Below are 16310 nucleotides of genomic sequence, written 5' to 3' on the forward strand. Positions count from 1 at the left end.
TCTCATGTTGGATTAAGCTTTTGTAGGTTTTAAGATTCCACAAATTTAAAATCTTAACCATCCCAGGTACAAGAGATAGTAGCTGCACACTTATCAGGGACTAATGATAGCCGGCTCTCCGAAACTCCCATAAAGGCCTGCCGTCTGAGAACTCAATCAACTCAGCTGCAGGAATTGCGCCTTACAATTGTCCACATAATGTACGTACTCTGCCGTTGTCAAGTGTAATTTAATCAACTCATGATTACAACAGGGCGGCACATAGATACATGAACTTAATACGGTGACCATTTATCCATGCACCTCCGCACTCATAATCATCAGCCACAGTCCAAGAAGGAGGAAAATTGGCAATGGCAACCGATGCTGGGGGTTGCCGCGCAGGAGGAAGTGCACATTTATGGGAATTAATGAATTCAAAAGTTCTTGACACTTGGCAACGGTTCATGCACTTGAAAAAAGTATGGTTCCATTGCGTGCTATTATCGAAAAATGGTGTTTTATAATAAAAATTAAAATGATTAATTTTGTAAATTTTGTATATTTCTGAAATAATTGAAAACCGTCTACATTTTACTGCAAAATATCCATAACTGAAACACAATCAAAAACAAACTCGAGTTTTGTTCAGTGCAGCATTAGCATTACCCAGATGCTGATGACGACGAATCATGATTGGGGAACAATAACAAAGAAAGTTTTCCCGCTTTCCGCGTGGAAATTTCCGCGGCCCAATGCGGCCAAAACTGATCCAACCGTTTGGGAGAGCGCGGAAGAGGAGAAGCAAAACAAAGCGGGTTTGTTGTGGAGTACAGCAACACGCGAGCATAATGAGAGCAACAGTGGTGGGAGGTGGTGGGAGCGGGCGGAACTGCGCGGGGCTGTGGGTGGAGTGTATTGGAGCAAATGTACTCAACTCTCGGCGCATGTCAGAAGGAGAGTGGGAGAGTGGGAGAGCGTTTGGGAGAGAGCTGGGCTAGTGTGCGTGTGATTTTCTTTGTGCCTTGTACTTCAATATTTATAAAGCAGGGGCGCATCCAACGCTTTGAGGGTCGAGTGGCGCCCCTGCCTTTGGCCGCAGAGCGTTTCTGCACTGGCAGAAACTGCTTGGCGCAAACAACCACCCGCGGGTGTGTTGTTGTCTGGCCGCTGTCTGCACTCAATCATTTATTCTATTTGCGTAGCCAGTGAAAGAGGCACGGAGCGAAATCGAGACGGAGAGAGGCAAGGTAAGACACAGTCGAAACCACAAGCAAACACACACACCTTGGCCAACCCGCGCACTGCCCACCGACCCCTTAACCCATAAGCCTTTGCTTTGGCCTTTTTTTTGTTGCTTGGCAAAGTGTCGAAAACGTTCAACAGCTGTCGGAGTCACACTGCGAGAAATCGGCGCTGCATTAGCAACTACAACTAGGAACCCGGCGAATATTCGATATTGAAGTAACTACATATGTCATAATTGGTGTGCACTTTTCTTAGTATTTTTATTTACTGTCTTTCTTTAATGCACTTATAAGTGTTTATATATTTTTGCATTAGCCCTTATTCCGTAGTCGACGAATGTTTTTTTAAAGCTGCCACCAATTGGCCCTCAGAAACTAAAATATAAATGAAACAAGTATTCGATCTAACAAAGTGTTGTTACTATAACATAATAGGTATTACTTCTTAGGTTTATTGAATGGGAATCTAAATTTCATGAAAATTTAATTTTTTTTTTTTCCTGGAAAGTGACCCCACTTTCTCTCAGTGCCACATCACTCTTATCTTGAAGCTTTTGTTGGGAGAACGTAAGAGACAGAGAGAGCCAGGCGCGTGGTGAGCTTGTGTGAGTGTTGAGGGGCGAAGAACGCTGGCGTTGTTTTCCGTTTTTACTTCGATGGGGCTGCGTTCGCTTAGTTGGTGATCTTTCGCCGAGAGCGCAGCACGCAGCACGCACCCATCCGCAGTCGCAGTCGCAGGAAGCAGGGAAACCCAGAGTTGGCAACAACTTCCCGTGGCTCCCAGCCCGTTTGTGTTTTTCTGCCTCTGTTTCGACCTCCTACGCGGCCAAATCGGTTCTAACTCAGTTAAGAACGGCCCAGCCCAACCGAGTCTTCGAACCGCGAATAATTGCATAATTACAGAATTTTCAAAATATATTCAAGAGTGCTGCCAGTGCGAAAATAAATGAGAATTCGTTTCCGAGTCTGCTGAATCATCGCGTATACACTGCTCTGCGTATACGAAAATCAGTTTTCGCAGCCTTCGCGCCGTCCACGTCATCAGCGAAAAATATAAAATAAATTTTCGAACCCCATCGAAGAACTAATAAACTAACCGTAAGCAATTGCGAAAGAACTGCGCCAAAATGTCCAAGAATAACGGAAAGGGCGGCAAGGGCGAATTCGAATTCCCGCAGCCAGCGAAGAAGCAAACCTTCTCGCAAATGATCTACGATCCCCAGGATAAAACCTTCTTCGGACGCACCGGCAAGAATTGGAGTAAGTACTCCTGTTCGACTCGAAATAACTGCGAGGCCCAGGCTAGATTCCCAACAAAGAAATACACTCAATTTTGAGTTCTTGAACAATTTAAGAAATCGTTTTTAAATGGGGTTCTTTCTAAGAAGTTATTGGGTAACTAAGCATAAACTCTCTTAAAAAACTCTAAGCATGATTTAACCCTTTTATAAGCAGTATGAGCAATTGTAAGATAAAACAGTTTCAAATTTTCAATGTTTCAAAAAAGCATTTTTGTGCGCTAGCACTCTAACAAAAGAGCAATCACATGAGACATCATCATCAACTCCGCAATGTCTCAGTACATAGAAACAAAAATGTGATTGTTCAAGGCGTTTAAGCAGCTTGGTTATGAACACTATATATGGGAGGCGTGTGTTTGTAAGTAAGGCTTATCAGTTGATTTGACGAGTCACATTGTGGGAGAAGCGAGCTGAGGTAGAGAAGCTGGTTCGGAAATCTTCCTCAAAAATGTTTAGTCAACGGCCGTAAAGAAGATAAAAACGCTGCGAGTCAACGCGATAAAGGGTATTTTTTATAAGCAGTCATTTAGAATATTATTAGAAAATACAACCGCCTTGAGCAACTGTTGCCAAGGTGTTACAGACAGAAGTCCCAAAAGCTCTTTTAAAACTGAAACTAAGCAAATGGCGATTCTGCGCCCACCCATCCCACGTTTTTTCCTTGTTTAATTACCCTTTTTAACTTGGCTGTCGATCCCTCGATTTTTGCTGCCCACGAAGCATAGCCAAGCATATTTCAACGATAATGCGAATTCTTGATTTTTCGAAAATGAACACGGACCCACGTTCGCAAGAGTTGGGAATTGGGGGAAAACGTGAGAGGACAGGGTGCTGAGTAGAGAGCTGATCGCCTTTATCGCCTATAATATTTGCCCTCTTATAATGGGTTCTGTAAACATATTCAAGGTTTCGTTCGGAGAGAAAAAGTGGTATTTCACGCTCTCACGATACAAATATTGCAGAATGCTGTCGACTGCAATTCAAACTGCTGAAACACTAGAATTTCTGAATTGTTTCGGCATTTCTCTGGACGTTTAAGTGGGGCACCTATGCTAATGGACACCGCAGTTCAGATGTTTGAGACCCCTTATCGGAACCACACTGTAAAATTCTCTTGACGTCATTTGTTTGCTTTTAATTAGGTTGAGCGAGCTCGCTTCCATTTTATCGAAGTGCTATTTAAGCACGTATAATTTATTTAACATATTAAAGCCCCAGGAGAACCTACGAGAGCTGTAATAACTTTTTATGCCAATTCCAAGTCTCAATTTGCTAGTTACGGGAGCCCAGCCCCAAAGAACTTAACCCTCTGTTGACACACCTGCTTCGCACCACAGATGTCAGTATGTCTACTTAATAAAAGCTGTTGTTCAACTAAATATACCTGCAAAGGTTAAAGTTTTTGCCTGCCTCCTGCCAATTCCTATCATTAAATCAGGTTCGTGGTGCATGTCCTTCTGGTTTTCAACTGCTTATTGCCCGGCAATTTTAGTCATGTGCGGTGCATTAGTAGGAGTATTAAATGGCAACGACCCCACGGAACAAGCTAATGTCAAGCGAAACACATACTAGATCTAAATTCACCAGTTTTGTTTACGATCGCCGGTGAAGTTCGATTTAATTCGGCTTTCAAGTAGGGGCAAAGCATTGGACGGTTGGCTAGGCTTTGATTTCCATTAATTAACGCAATGAGAACTTGTTTAGGTTGTGCTGGCTGAGTTTTAGGTGCGGATGAGCCTTCTCGTATAACCGGTTCAGCGGGTTTATGGATTATTTTTTTTGTTTTTTTTGGAAATGCTTTCGCTTTATTACAAATGTTTATTCTCTACAGCGTATTTACCTGCACAATTAGAAAATTAAATGCCTTGGGTATCACAAAAAAGTACTTAGTTTTGCTTTAAGTTTGCCCATTTAAAAAATAATTTCTGGAATAAAACAAGGTTTTCTGTATATGCCCCTTAGACTTCTCTAGGGAATATATTCCGACCGATATCAGATCAGTGCGACCGCAAGCAGCAGGAACGGCAGACAAAACGCTGCCTTAGCCAGTTCCTAAAGCGGGCTCAAACCGGCTAGAACCGCATTTCCCCGGTTACATCTGATTTCCCCATTAATCGCCCCCGCCACGCCCCCAGTCTGCTTACATTGACATGCTGCTAACTAATTGTCACGATAGCGACAAGTCTACGATAAAATACACAATTCAATTAAAGCACGGGAAACTAGCCCGATATGCTTAGGCTAATTTAGAATTAACTGTATCTATTGAATTAACTTAAGTATTTTGTTCTGCAGTTGTTCTTATCTTTTCTACCTTCAAGTTCGTTATAATTGGGCAAATATTGGATTCTTAAATATTTATCTGTTTCAGAGAAGTGATGAAAATTCATGATAACAGTCTTTTCAATTTTCTTGATTATATTTATAAAAAGCTGAGGTAAGCACTGTTCCTATTTCCTCGCCTTATAGTTAGTCGAAGATATTTAACAAAGCGCAATCATAGGAGGCGATCGGAAAACTTTCCTGCCGTTTTTTCCACGCACTTTGAACAATTCGGCAGTTACCAATTTGTTCTCAGCCGAATAAAAACCCAGTGGGGCTCAGAACCGTACCACCCGCATTCTCAGCCAGAGATAATCAGCAAACTAAACGTTTGCAGTGTTTGCCGTGGGCGGGGCATTCGGGGCTTCCCCTCGTTAACATGTGAAATTAATTCACTTAAAACGCCGCAAAGTATGCCATAGGCCCCGGGCACACAAACACACAGAGCTGGAGGAAAGATGGCCAAGGGATCCTGGGTGTGTGGCGGTGTTGGTGTGCGCTGCGTCTGTGGTGACGCATGGACAAAGGGTGCGGCGAGTGGCAACAAATAAAGCGGCGCCACCGAGACGGCTTATTGGCAATGGGGACGAAGCGGGACGGGACGGAAGGTGGTTTTGGGTGGGGAGGTGACGTGACCCACTCAATCTGGCTGGATGGTCCGGGTGTAATGAGTATAATATAATGATGACAGAGACCAACAAGTTGCATCCTTGTTCTTTTTTCATTTCTTTCTGCCTCTCCTGGGCCAGGACTTTCGTCTCGGTGGCGTCATAATTGTTGCTTTCCCCAGTTCCGCTTAGGCACCCGTGCCCAAGTACACCCGGAAAAATACTTTTATGCTCCCCAAAAGGTTTAAGAGATATTAAATGGATACTTGCAGTAAGAAACTGTATTTTTTACTTTATACAATATATTTTTGCCCCTTTTCGGAATTTATTAGACAACTAGGAGTACATCAATCTAGGGTAAACATAATTCGATTGTAAATTTTTACTTTGAGTGAAGAGAGTGAAAGAAGAAAGAATATTTGACATTATGAAGTATATATTTACATACATTAATGCAAGTAAGGGTAGATTTCTATGAATATAGGGATACTTGACACCCCTGCTTCTAGGAACCGAATGCGAGTTTGGTTTCAAGTTTCCTCTTTTGGGCTTAGAAAGCCTTTTATATATGGTGTATAATACTAATATTTTTTTGTGCTAAAATTTCAGTGCTGGTTTACCTTATTTTAATTCATACATATCAAGATCGTAGGCCCTTTCCCAAGTCAACTTGCTCATTACATAAATGAGTTATGGTTGCACATGTGCAGGCCGTTAGCCGATTTCCCACAGCTGCGCGGCTTACTGGTCAAATGTGCAAATTAAGCCACTCGGCGAGGTGTCCTGGATTCTGGCCATATGTGCGTCCAGCACGTAACTAAATTATTAAGCTCCGGCGGGTAGCCTTGGCGGTTTCACTTGCATGACGCCTCGAACGGAGCGAGGTTATCAATCGTTGGTCATGCAAACCGACTAGCGTTTCCAGCGCTTTTGGGTTGGGTTTTCCGGGGATGGGGATGGTGTTGGAATGGGGATGGGAATGGGAAGGGGAACGGGAGTGGCGCTTTTTATATGGGTCACGGGTCCTTTAAGTTTGTTTACCGCACCAGCGGACGGACGAGCCGGCAAGGATAGGCGAAGCCCTCGTTCTATCCATGAATGTCCAGTGTTATTATAAAACTTGGTCACTGAGTTTCCCCACTCCACCGCCAGCACGACTGGTTGCACAAGGCTCCAAGTGTGGGTGGCAGGTCATATAAGTAAAGTTTCCTCCATGAGTCGCATTTACTGTTATGCATAAACTTGATACCGCCCGCCGACATCTTGTTTGACTTTTATATAAGTGTTGAATAAGTTTGAGCCACAACACGAGGACTCTCCGTCACTTGTCCTTTGGTATAGGAGTGTTTCTGGATTGAAAATTGTACAATGCCCGTTTGCCGATCTTCCTTACTGACAGATTCTTATGCGTTATAATAGCTGCCAGATCTAGAGTTTATTTTCGGATCTCTGGCGTGTATTCCAAAAAATAAATACATTTCAAGGCTAGAAAATGCTTCAACTGAAAAATCGAGTGGCAACCAAATTGACTTAATATCTTGATATTTCAAATTGAAATTTTCACTCAGGGAGCCGGAATTAATATGGAAATGTGGTTCTTTTTTTATTATAATGGGACAGTAATTTTCCTTATCTCTGTCACAGTGTCATTGCCATCAAAGAGTACAGTCATTTATAATAATTGCCATTCAGTTTTTACTTAGCAATAAAAAGTAAATTACGAGAGACCATATTTTTACGATGTTGCCACTAATGCAGCAATGCCCCCTGGGGCATGAAAAGTACAAACAGAAGTAATAAATATATTCATGATTTGAGCAACACTCTGCATACGTAGTTAGGCCATGGCCTGCAATAGACATATGTATTGGCTACTATACAGTATATACATTATATTTCTGGACGAGTATCCAGTGAAGTGGAGTAGACAACTTATCGATTTCAGCGGGAAAGGCAATGGCGGTCCCTCCTTGGGCGAGTTTCCGTAATGCCTCATCCAGCGAAGACATAAGAATGTTTTGGACTCTGCCGTCATGTAATCGCAAGCGTGTAGACCAGAATTCCTTACACATCGGATATTGGGGGCCAGCGCCACAGGCCGTCGCGTCGTCCCACCTTGCCAGACGGCGATTGGGATAGGGATTGGAAATGGGGTGGAGGTTGGATGGGAGGTTCGCTGTTTCGGCAGAAGACTGGCGTCACACCACCCATAGACGTCTGCCCCCGGCATTTGTCTATGCCTGGGCGCGCACTGGTCATTGCCAAACTTATTTCCTTGTACTTGAACGCAATTACTTCCCATTAGGTCTTGGCAACAAGCGGTCGAGGCATTCGGCGGACTCTGAAACTTTGATGAGCCACTGGAAACTCAAAGAGGGAAAAGTCGTTACCAACCGACGGCAAAGGCCATCGATTACCAATTGATAGCTCCTGTCATAAATGGAACCGGTCAAGACCAGACATTGTCTAGTGCTTTTACAAAGTAAAAGCTTTGAATTAATAATTCTGCAAATAAATAAACTTTATATCTACTCGGTACGGTAAAGGTCTAGGATCAAATAATACCAAGTCAACAGTCAGATCACAAGGAAAGAAGACAAGGAATTTTGGGAGTGGTAAATTGATTTACTTGTAATGTTTCTAATTCTCAATGCTAACAGTTTACACAAACCGAAAACAGCAGTCATAACCAATCGAAGGCGATTCTTTCGATTACTAAGTGATTAATTAATGGGAACTTAAGTATGGAAGAACCAAATTGTGATTTACTGGTTTGAAAGACCTTACCAGGGCCCATCGATAGCCAGGTGCTACTGGTTTGCTCGACCTGCCCAACATCAACCCCGTGTCGAGTAATTTCCTCTTGCCTTTGTCCCCTACTGTACTTTGGGCTCCGAGCATTGTATTCGATATTCATTCATACGATTAATTTGTTCGGAAATTTGAGCTCGTTTGCCGCTGTCAATTTCGGTTTGTCGATGCTGTCGCTTATTTATGCAACTGCTACGGGGCTTGGCCCAGTCAGGCGCCCGATGTCCGGTGTTTTGTGTCCGGTGGCCACGGGGAAGTGATAAACAGCCCCACTGAATTCTAGCTGAGTCGTCAATGGTAATGACATTGAAATACTGGAAAAAGCCGGCCCCTGCCTCTGTTTGTTGTTTCTGGTCTTATTTACTGCACTCGTCGTAAGCGTTCGATTAGCTGCGTGCCCGTTTCGATTGCATAAGCCCTGTCCCCATTCTCTTGCTCATCCCCATTCCGATTTCCATTCCCGGATCCACCATTCATCCAGTTCCGCAGTGCCACTGTGGCCCCGTTTTCGCAAATGACAGAAGCAATCAAATCGTAATCGCGTGAAAAACAAAGAGTGCAGAACATCTTTTATAATGAACTTGCGACTAAGAGTCTTGAGACTTTAAGCATGTTAGGGAAGGAATTTCTCTGACTAATGAAAGAGATATCCTTCTAGCTCATTCGTCATAATTTTCGTTAGTAATAAGTTGTGGTTTTTTTGTATACATGATTATGCGTCAGTTTTATAAAATTGTCTTTAACAATAATTTGAAAAATATAGTATTTATTAACAAGCCATGAGAATCAAGCTCTATGATAAGTTTTATATACATAAAATTTAAGAACCAATGCATTCCCAAATCCAGCTCTTTTCAATGTTTTTGCATTTAATATAATTGTTTAATATAATTTTATTATTAATCTTTTTAACAGAGAATACCATCTAACCTGTTCTTTTCAAACCACAGGTCAGCTGCTGCTGTTCTACACGATCTTCTACATCGTGCTAGCCGCCCTCTTCACCATTTGCATGCAGGGTCTGTTGTCCACGGTCAGCGACCATGAACCCAAGTGGAAGCTGCACGACTCACTCATTGGCACCAATCCCGGCCTGGGATTCCGGCCTCTGAGCGAGCAGACCGAGCGCGGGTCGGTCATCTCCTTCGACGGCAAGAAGAAGGACGAGAGTGATTACTGGATCGACCTCATTGATGACTTCCTACGGGGTAGGCTCTCTTTAAAATTAATATAAAGAAGGAAGCTCCACATTCTTAATCTTCATTTACTTTAGACTACAACCACACCGAGGGTCGTGAGATGAAGCACTGTAGCTTCGGTCAGACCCACAATATCACAGATGTCTGCGTGGTGAACACGGATCTGTTTGGCAGTTGCTCGAGGGCCAATAACTACGGCTACAAGACAAACCAGCCCTGCATATTCCTCAAGCTGAACAAGATCTATGGCTGGCAGCCGCAGGTGTTCGAGGAGGAGCAGAAGGATATGCCAGATGACCTGAAGAAGGTGATCAACGAGACGAAGAAGGAGGAGGTGAGTAGAATTAGGGGTACACGGATATGGATTCCATATCTAACACGATTTTCCATAGCGCAAGCAAATCTGGGTGAGCTGCAACGGACACTTGGGCAAGGATAAGGAGCACTTCGAGAACATCAGGTACTTCCCCACCCAGGGATTCCCCAGCTACTACTACCCGTACCTGAACCAGGCCGGCTATTTGAGTCCCCTCGTCGCCGTGCAGTTCAACTCGCCGCCCAAGGGTCAAATGTTGGACGTGGAATGCCGTGCCTGGGCCAAGAACATCCGCTACAGCGGCAGTGCCCGCGATCGCATGGGGTCCGTGACCTTCCAGATCATCGTGGACTAAGTCGCCAACTTGTGATCGCAACAAAACAAAAACCAACACTAGGCACCCATGGGGAGACCAATTACCACCTACCGTACTACAAGAGATACACACATGCGTGCATAGATATATATATATTTGGAAAGAGCTAGCGACCTTAGGTTCTCAAGTGCATTGTATATATTTATACGAAATATTGATCCGACCGTCAATTGGGTTCTGAACATCTGACCTACCTTGGAAATAGAACAGTTTAAAAGCTTGAAATTAAAGTTCAAATCGTACACACGCAATTGTTGTTATAGCTTTTAGCTTGTCTATTGCTATCAGTTATTATTATTAATATTTATCTTATTATTTCATAATGAATTCTTGTAAATTTGATCATTATTTCCTGTCAGTTGTATCTAGTTTTTATTTATAAATGTTAAAGTATGGCCGAAAAACTATTCGTTTCCTGCACACAGCCCTGGGCTGGTTCAATTTGTACAAAGAAGTAACTAAATAAATTGAAATTGTTAAACGTATGCAAGAATTTGAAAAAAATAATGAAAATCGAAACATTTTGCCCTAAGTAACTGTCGATTATTATTTGGAAGCTGGAAAGTATTCAAGAACCTCTATGTAGTGCAATTTTAAAACCATTAACCGCAGCAACAAAGAAATTCCAGTCATATTTATGCGACTAACAAAATACAATTTTTAATTTATTTTAAACAAGTTTTCATTCATATAAAACGAAAATTAAGCGAAAATTGTTCTTGTGTTGCATCATTTTAATAAAGAAGCAGATAATATAAGTATTTTAATCGTATTTTGGTTTTGTTTTATGGGAGTTTAAAATGTGAAATGGATTTATTTCGCCTAACGCTAGAATTGCCTTTGCTATGTTGTAAAATCATAGCATACTTTTGGGCGACCGCTGCACCAAGGTAAATGAAGGACCATTTTATTTTGTTAGACTTTTATTATTTTGAATGTATTAAACAATTGTGGAATATTATTCCTTACATTACAAACATACGTAGCATAGTTATTGATCTTGATTTTTAACTCTTTAAACTGCGATATTTTAACTATTTTGCATTGCATTTTTTCGGTACACGTAAATATTTAGGTCTATATAAAGTAATCACAAAATATTATTATCACAATTATGGATACATGTACATATCAGTATTTGTTTAAATGTCCTCTTACCTTTTGCGGAAATGATATTCTTGTAACTAGTTTGGGCTCAAAGCACAATTTTTTGAGGTGCGCTTCGAATTTGTTTGTCTTTAAAATTAAACGACATAGGACTAATCTATCCTCAAAAATATTATTGAAATAACCATTGCAGAGTTATAGACTCTTACTTATCTATAATAGGCGATTCTCAATTTGCAAACATACCAAGCCCAGTTACAAGAATCCCTGCCCGTTAATATCTTTGCGGTAACAACGACGCGAGTAAAAACATCAGATTTCAGATAAAACTGCATTGATCTGCTACTTTATGTTAGAATAGCTTGGAGTTGTAGGCTGACTTAAGACAAAAGTTTAGCTTTAGTTGAGACGAAGATTGAAACACTTTTTTGTAGGTACTTTTACAATTGTTACTGCTGTAAGTGTTTAAGGGGTTATCTCAGTAATTACGGTTCAAGGTAATAAAATTCACCTCAGGCGTGTCGGGCTCCCCAAAGTTGCGTTTCGTGGTACATTCGATAGATATTGTCTCTGATAAGTTTGGCCTTATCTAATTGGAGGGATATTATGTCATTTGTTTAAATAATTCTGAGTAAGCTAAAGTTTCTTACCCTTAGATAGGTTTAGGGCCACCACATTCTTTTTCAGGAAGTCAAGACACAACTCTTGGGATGTGCCCAGTGAGTGCATATTGCAAGTCAAGGCACTGTGGAATAATGTAAAGGTATAATTAATATATCACTTCTACAATCTTACAATAAGGCAGTTTGGAAACGCTATATTTTGTATTCATTTAGTGTCAATATAATACCAAATGAGTAATCTAGTATCATTATTGCACTTGGCTACTGTACAAATGACGTAGCGTTGTCAAAAAAATGAACGTAATGTATGTAGGATTTCCCTAATAAAAAAACATAGTTTATTGAAATTGAACACTCCAAAATAATATTTTAAGTAATGCGACTACGGAAGAACTTACGCAAGCTGCCGAAATGCAATGTCCTCCTGCTCCCTGACCGACGGAGCCTGGGTGAGGCTGGTCTTGCTCGGCCTCCGGTTGGCCGGAACGGAGGCAGTGGATGCAGGAGCTGCCGGAGTGGCTGGTTGAACTGCCTGATGAGAAGAGCTGGACGAGGAGTCGCCGCCCTTTTTGGACTTGGAAGTTGGCACATCCGCCGCTCCTGATCCCGCTGCCCCAGCTGCCTGCCGCTGCTGCTGCTTCTGCTGGCGGCGCTTCTGACGCCTCATCTGGCTCTGACCCCGGTGCTCCCGTTCCGCCTGCAGGGCGTCGTGGAAGATGGCGTTCCAGAAGCGAGCCTGCTGCCAGATGGGCTGCTGGCGCAGCGAGGAGAACAGGTACTCGCGGTAGGGATCGCAGCCGGGGACCTCAACCTCGTGGTAGAAGAGGAAACACAGGTTCATCAGCACCGCCGCCGGTGCGTAATCCTCGCACTCGCTGCACTCGAACAAGGCCAAGGCGAAGTACTGGGCCAGACCGCCAAAGGTGACCGAATCCAGGCGCTTGGACTTGTGGCGCTGCTCGGTGAGGAAGCGGGTGAACCACAGTCGGCCGATCTCCAGGCGCAGCAGCACCCCGAACTCCGACTTCAGCTCCAGATCGACGGCAGCCGGAGATCCTCCAAAGAGCAAGGCGGTAAAGTGCTTCATGAACTCCTTGACCGGCTCCTCGCCAGCCCGACAATCAAGGCTGATGGAAGATGCCCACGAGGGCACCGAGTTCTGCGACTCCGAGCGGATGAAGTGCCGCCAGTCGGTGGACTCCATGCTGGGGCTGGCCAAGAGCTGATCGGGCTCATCCCGCAGGCTGGTCAAAGTGCTGCTGTTGGACGCTCTACTTCGCGACGGCAGGCGCATGGAGTTGCTTCCTCCCGCCCACTGCTGACGTCCTCCGGATCCCGCTCCCCCCGTTCCCCCCTCCGTGGGCGGCTGCACATCGATGTGCGGCGGCAGGGATTCGGTCACCTCGCCAATCCTCTGCGTATCCCTCTGCATGTCCATCTCGCTGCGACGGGCTCCGGCGATTTGCCTGGCCCTCTCATAGCCACCGGAGTGGCGCGACTCTATGGAATCCGAGCGGGTGGTGCTGCTCACGTCGTGGGAGCGATTGGCCGTGGGCTCGGGCAGCGACATCGAACTGCTGTCGTCGCTGCTGCTGGAGCTGCTCGAGGAGCCGGAGCTCGAACGGAGGGGTCCAGCCAGCTTGCTAGCCGCATGGCGACCGCGCGATGGTTCTAGCCGGGGACCTAAAATAAGGTCAGGATCAGTATATAAGTAAAAAGAAGGGGAAAAAACGTCAGATTGTAGCCGGAATGTAAGAAGACTTTTAACTAAAATCTTTAAATTTTGATTCTGTAATACTATTTAGACTATCAACGACTAATACAAGTTAAAATTTTTTTTTAGTTAACAACAGGATTACAAATATGATCGTAAGAAATCCCCGTGTTGTGAACTAATTGATCTTTGATTTATATTTTCCATTTTTGGACATCATATAGCTCTTAAAAAGATTTAAATATAAACAGCGACTTATAGGGAATTAAACAATACAAAATTTTTAAGTCTAAAATGAGCAGTTTTCATTAAATTATTTGTTTAACTCCACTTACGGGGCGCCAAATTGGGCTGGCGGTATCGTCCTGATATAATCTCCTCGTGCGCCCGCCGAGCCTTTACTCGTCGCCCTTCGAAGTCGATCTTTGTGTAATCAATGGTCTCGTCAACTGAAGAGCGAATCATTATGTATTTTGTAGTGCTGCTACTTACAGATACTCACACTTGGGTATATCCTCGTCGTCATCGCAGTAGTCTGAATCGCTGCTACTGCTGCTCAGGGTCAACTGCAAGTAAACAAAGTAACATACGCATTTTAGGAGGAACTGGATCATATGCGGTGTACGGAATGTGCTTCACTTGTGTGTGTTTCAATATACATATGTATCTAAAGCCTAATTGGGCTGCGTATCTGTCGGGTATGACATGTTTTAAAAAGGTATGAAAAATCAGCTAATGAGTACTTTTGAATATTTAGGAAAGCCATTATCTGTGCTTAAGAATACTTACATTACCCTTATAGACAATTAATATGTATCTCTTTCTCGAGGACCAATCTATGAAAATCCCTTCGAGCAACACCTCATTAAATAATGACTACACCATCTTAACAACCTGGGATGAGTGCCTAAGAACACTCTCCATAATTGATAATCCGAAACAAAGGAGCAGAAGAAAAATCGAATGTTGTGCATCCTCCCTTCTGGCTGGTGTAAATATAATTAATTTCAATCAAGGACGAAGCTGCAGCGCTGAGGGCCAAAGAAAGTCAAGTACAAAGGGAGCAGCAGAGAATGTACTCCCGTTCCCACCCCATCGCGTTTCCAATCCCAGGCCCATCTGCAGCCGTAGCCGGCATAGCCTCCCCCAAAACGCAGATTGGGGCCTCCAAATGAAGGTCAAACGAGTGCAGCAGCAAAGCGGAAGCAGCAAGAACAAACAGCACAACAAAAGTTTCAAAGTGTCAGTTGCTTTTGCAGCATAGACAGAACCCACACACAATCTGCCATCCCAGCCCATCACCAGCGAGCACCCACCTCCCCGAAGCACCTCTTGTCGCGTTCATTACCAAGGCTAGCCCAGCGCAACCCTAGAGATGCGCGTCATAGTTGGTCGTGATTATAATATAATCGAAAGCATAACCCCTTGTCTGCATAGGGGGTCCGAAGCCAGGGGTTTCATTACGTAGTACCAGAACAAAATTTATGGGTATTACGATTTATAGAGTAAATAAACCAAGTACTTATGGTTTTGATTTGGTTCGTATTCCCATATTTAGGTAATTATAATCAACATATAATATATCAACATATCACCATATCATATTGAAGAACAGAAACTGAATAGATATGTAAGGGTATACAATAGTAAAGGATGTGGGCCGTTCCTTTGAAAACAAATACCTTTTCTGGGTCACATTTTTGATTTGCCTGAAGCTTGTTTTATACAAAAGAAATGAAGTCAATCGTATAAAAACGGATAAGACAACGTCCCTAATAGTAGGTTCTTCAGCATTGTTGAGGCAGTCATATTACGTCCCTTACAGTGATTAGTGATGACCAATATAATAATTGATCACGCCACTCACGCCGCACTCCCTAGGGTCCTACCTTGTTTGATATTCCGTTGAGCAGCTCGTTGCTGTTGCCCAGCACTGTGAGGAACTTGGACTTGAGCGCCCCGATGCTGGGGGTTCGTTCCATGAACAATTTGATTTTCGATCGCTCGCCGGCAAAGCCAGCCGGTGGCGTTCCAGTTCCCGTTCCGGGCATCGCTCCCGGAGTGGGTGGCTGCGGCTTGGCATCGACCATGCCGGGGGTGCTGGAGCTTCGAGTTGCCGTTTCCTGACGAGCCTCCTCAGGCGGTCTCTGGGCCTATAGAACCTCTGCCTGTGCTTTATTTGGTTAACTGGGAGCGGCCGTAGTGTTGCAACTGCTGATGCTTCTAGTATCGATTTTTCATATGCATGTCATACGCTTGGGTGAAGGTGAATTTCGTGTTCAGCTGCAGGATTTTTGGCGCATTTCGTGTGTTTGTACCTTAAATTCGACGCTTCTCTAACAGATTTTCGTTTTCTTTGAACTGTATTTAATACGGCGCTCTTCAACAACTGCAATTTAAGCACCCATCTTAACGTGATGGTAAATTGATGTACTTTTATTCGCAGGTTTCGCGAGCCTAAACTAATTTTCGGCAAAGTAATGTCAGGAAAATCGGTAAATTATAAAGGCACTTCTTTGACTTTATGTACTTTTAGTGTTACTCCTTGAGCGCCCACTGGGATACTACATTTTCCATTCTCCCTGGCCCAAACTCACACACCGGCGCACGCACACGCCCCTTTTTTACACGCAACACGGTAGGCGGGAGGCTAAGGTATGTATTTTCCCAAGAATTTCCCACAAACGTCCGTTGCCTGCAACGAACA

At 43.6% G+C, this 16310-nt stretch overlaps 2 protein-coding genes across 3 annotated transcripts; one reads left to right on the forward strand and one right to left on the reverse strand.

Moving 5' to 3' along the window:
• The first annotated feature begins 1915 nt into the window (after positions 1-1915).
• Positions 1916-10926, forward strand: LOC108034066 (sodium/potassium-transporting ATPase subunit beta-1). The gene is made up of 4 exons (XM_017108821.3): positions 1916-2486; positions 9219-9476; positions 9542-9801; positions 9860-10926. The coding sequence occupies exons 1-4, from the start codon at positions 2354-2356 to the stop codon at positions 10136-10138; spliced, it is 930 nt and encodes a 309-aa protein (XP_016964310.1). The 5' UTR covers positions 1916-2353; the 3' UTR covers positions 10139-10926.
• Positions 10927-11064: 138 nt separating this feature from the next.
• LOC108034251 (uncharacterized protein KIAA0513) lies at positions 11065-16310 on the reverse strand. Of its 2 annotated transcripts, XM_017109105.3 has the most exons (7): positions 15493-16310; positions 14106-14169; positions 13939-14052; positions 12288-13572; positions 11917-12011; positions 11778-11855; positions 11065-11721 (listed from the first exon to the last, which is right to left on the reverse strand). In XM_017109105.3, the coding sequence occupies exons 1-6, from the start codon at positions 15691-15693 to the stop codon at positions 11779-11781; spliced, it is 1836 nt and encodes a 611-aa protein (XP_016964594.1). In that variant the 5' UTR covers positions 15694-16310; the 3' UTR covers positions 11065-11721; position 11778. The 2 variants fall into 2 exon arrangements, with proteins under 2 accessions (XP_016964594.1, XP_016964593.1); XM_017109104.3 differs by having other exon boundaries at positions 11065-11855.

Source organism: Drosophila biarmipes, chromosome 2L (assembly GCF_025231255.1).
Source record: "Drosophila biarmipes strain raj3 chromosome 2L, RU_DBia_V1.1, whole genome shotgun sequence".
Classification (NCBI taxonomy): domain Eukaryota; kingdom Metazoa; phylum Arthropoda; class Insecta; order Diptera; family Drosophilidae; genus Drosophila; species Drosophila biarmipes.

Bases quoted from the DNA above. Each gene is read 5' to 3' on its own strand.
- LOC108034066 (XM_017108821.3), top strand. From the start codon at position 2,354: ATGTCCAAGAATAACGGAAAGGGCGGCAAGGGCGAATTCGAATTCCCG. The intron at 2,487-9,218 runs GTAAGTACTCCT...TTCAAACCACAG, and splicing joins ACGCACCGGCAAGAATTGGA to GTCAGCTGCTGCTGTTCTAC. The intron at 9,802-9,859 runs GTGAGTAGAATT...GATTTTCCATAG, and splicing joins ACGAGACGAAGAAGGAGGAG to CGCAAGCAAATCTGGGTGAG.
- LOC108034251 (XM_017109105.3), bottom strand. From the start codon at position 15,693: ATGGTCGATGCCAAGCCGCAGCCACCCACTCCGGGAGCGATGCCCGGA. The intron at 14,053-14,105 runs GTGAGTATCTGT...TTCGCTCTTCAG, and splicing joins CGACGAGGATATACCCAAGT to TTGACGAGACCATTGATTAC. The intron at 12,012-12,287 runs GTAAGTTCTTCC...ATTATTCCACAG, and splicing joins ATTGCATTTCGGCAGCTTGC to TGCCTTGACTTGCAATATGC.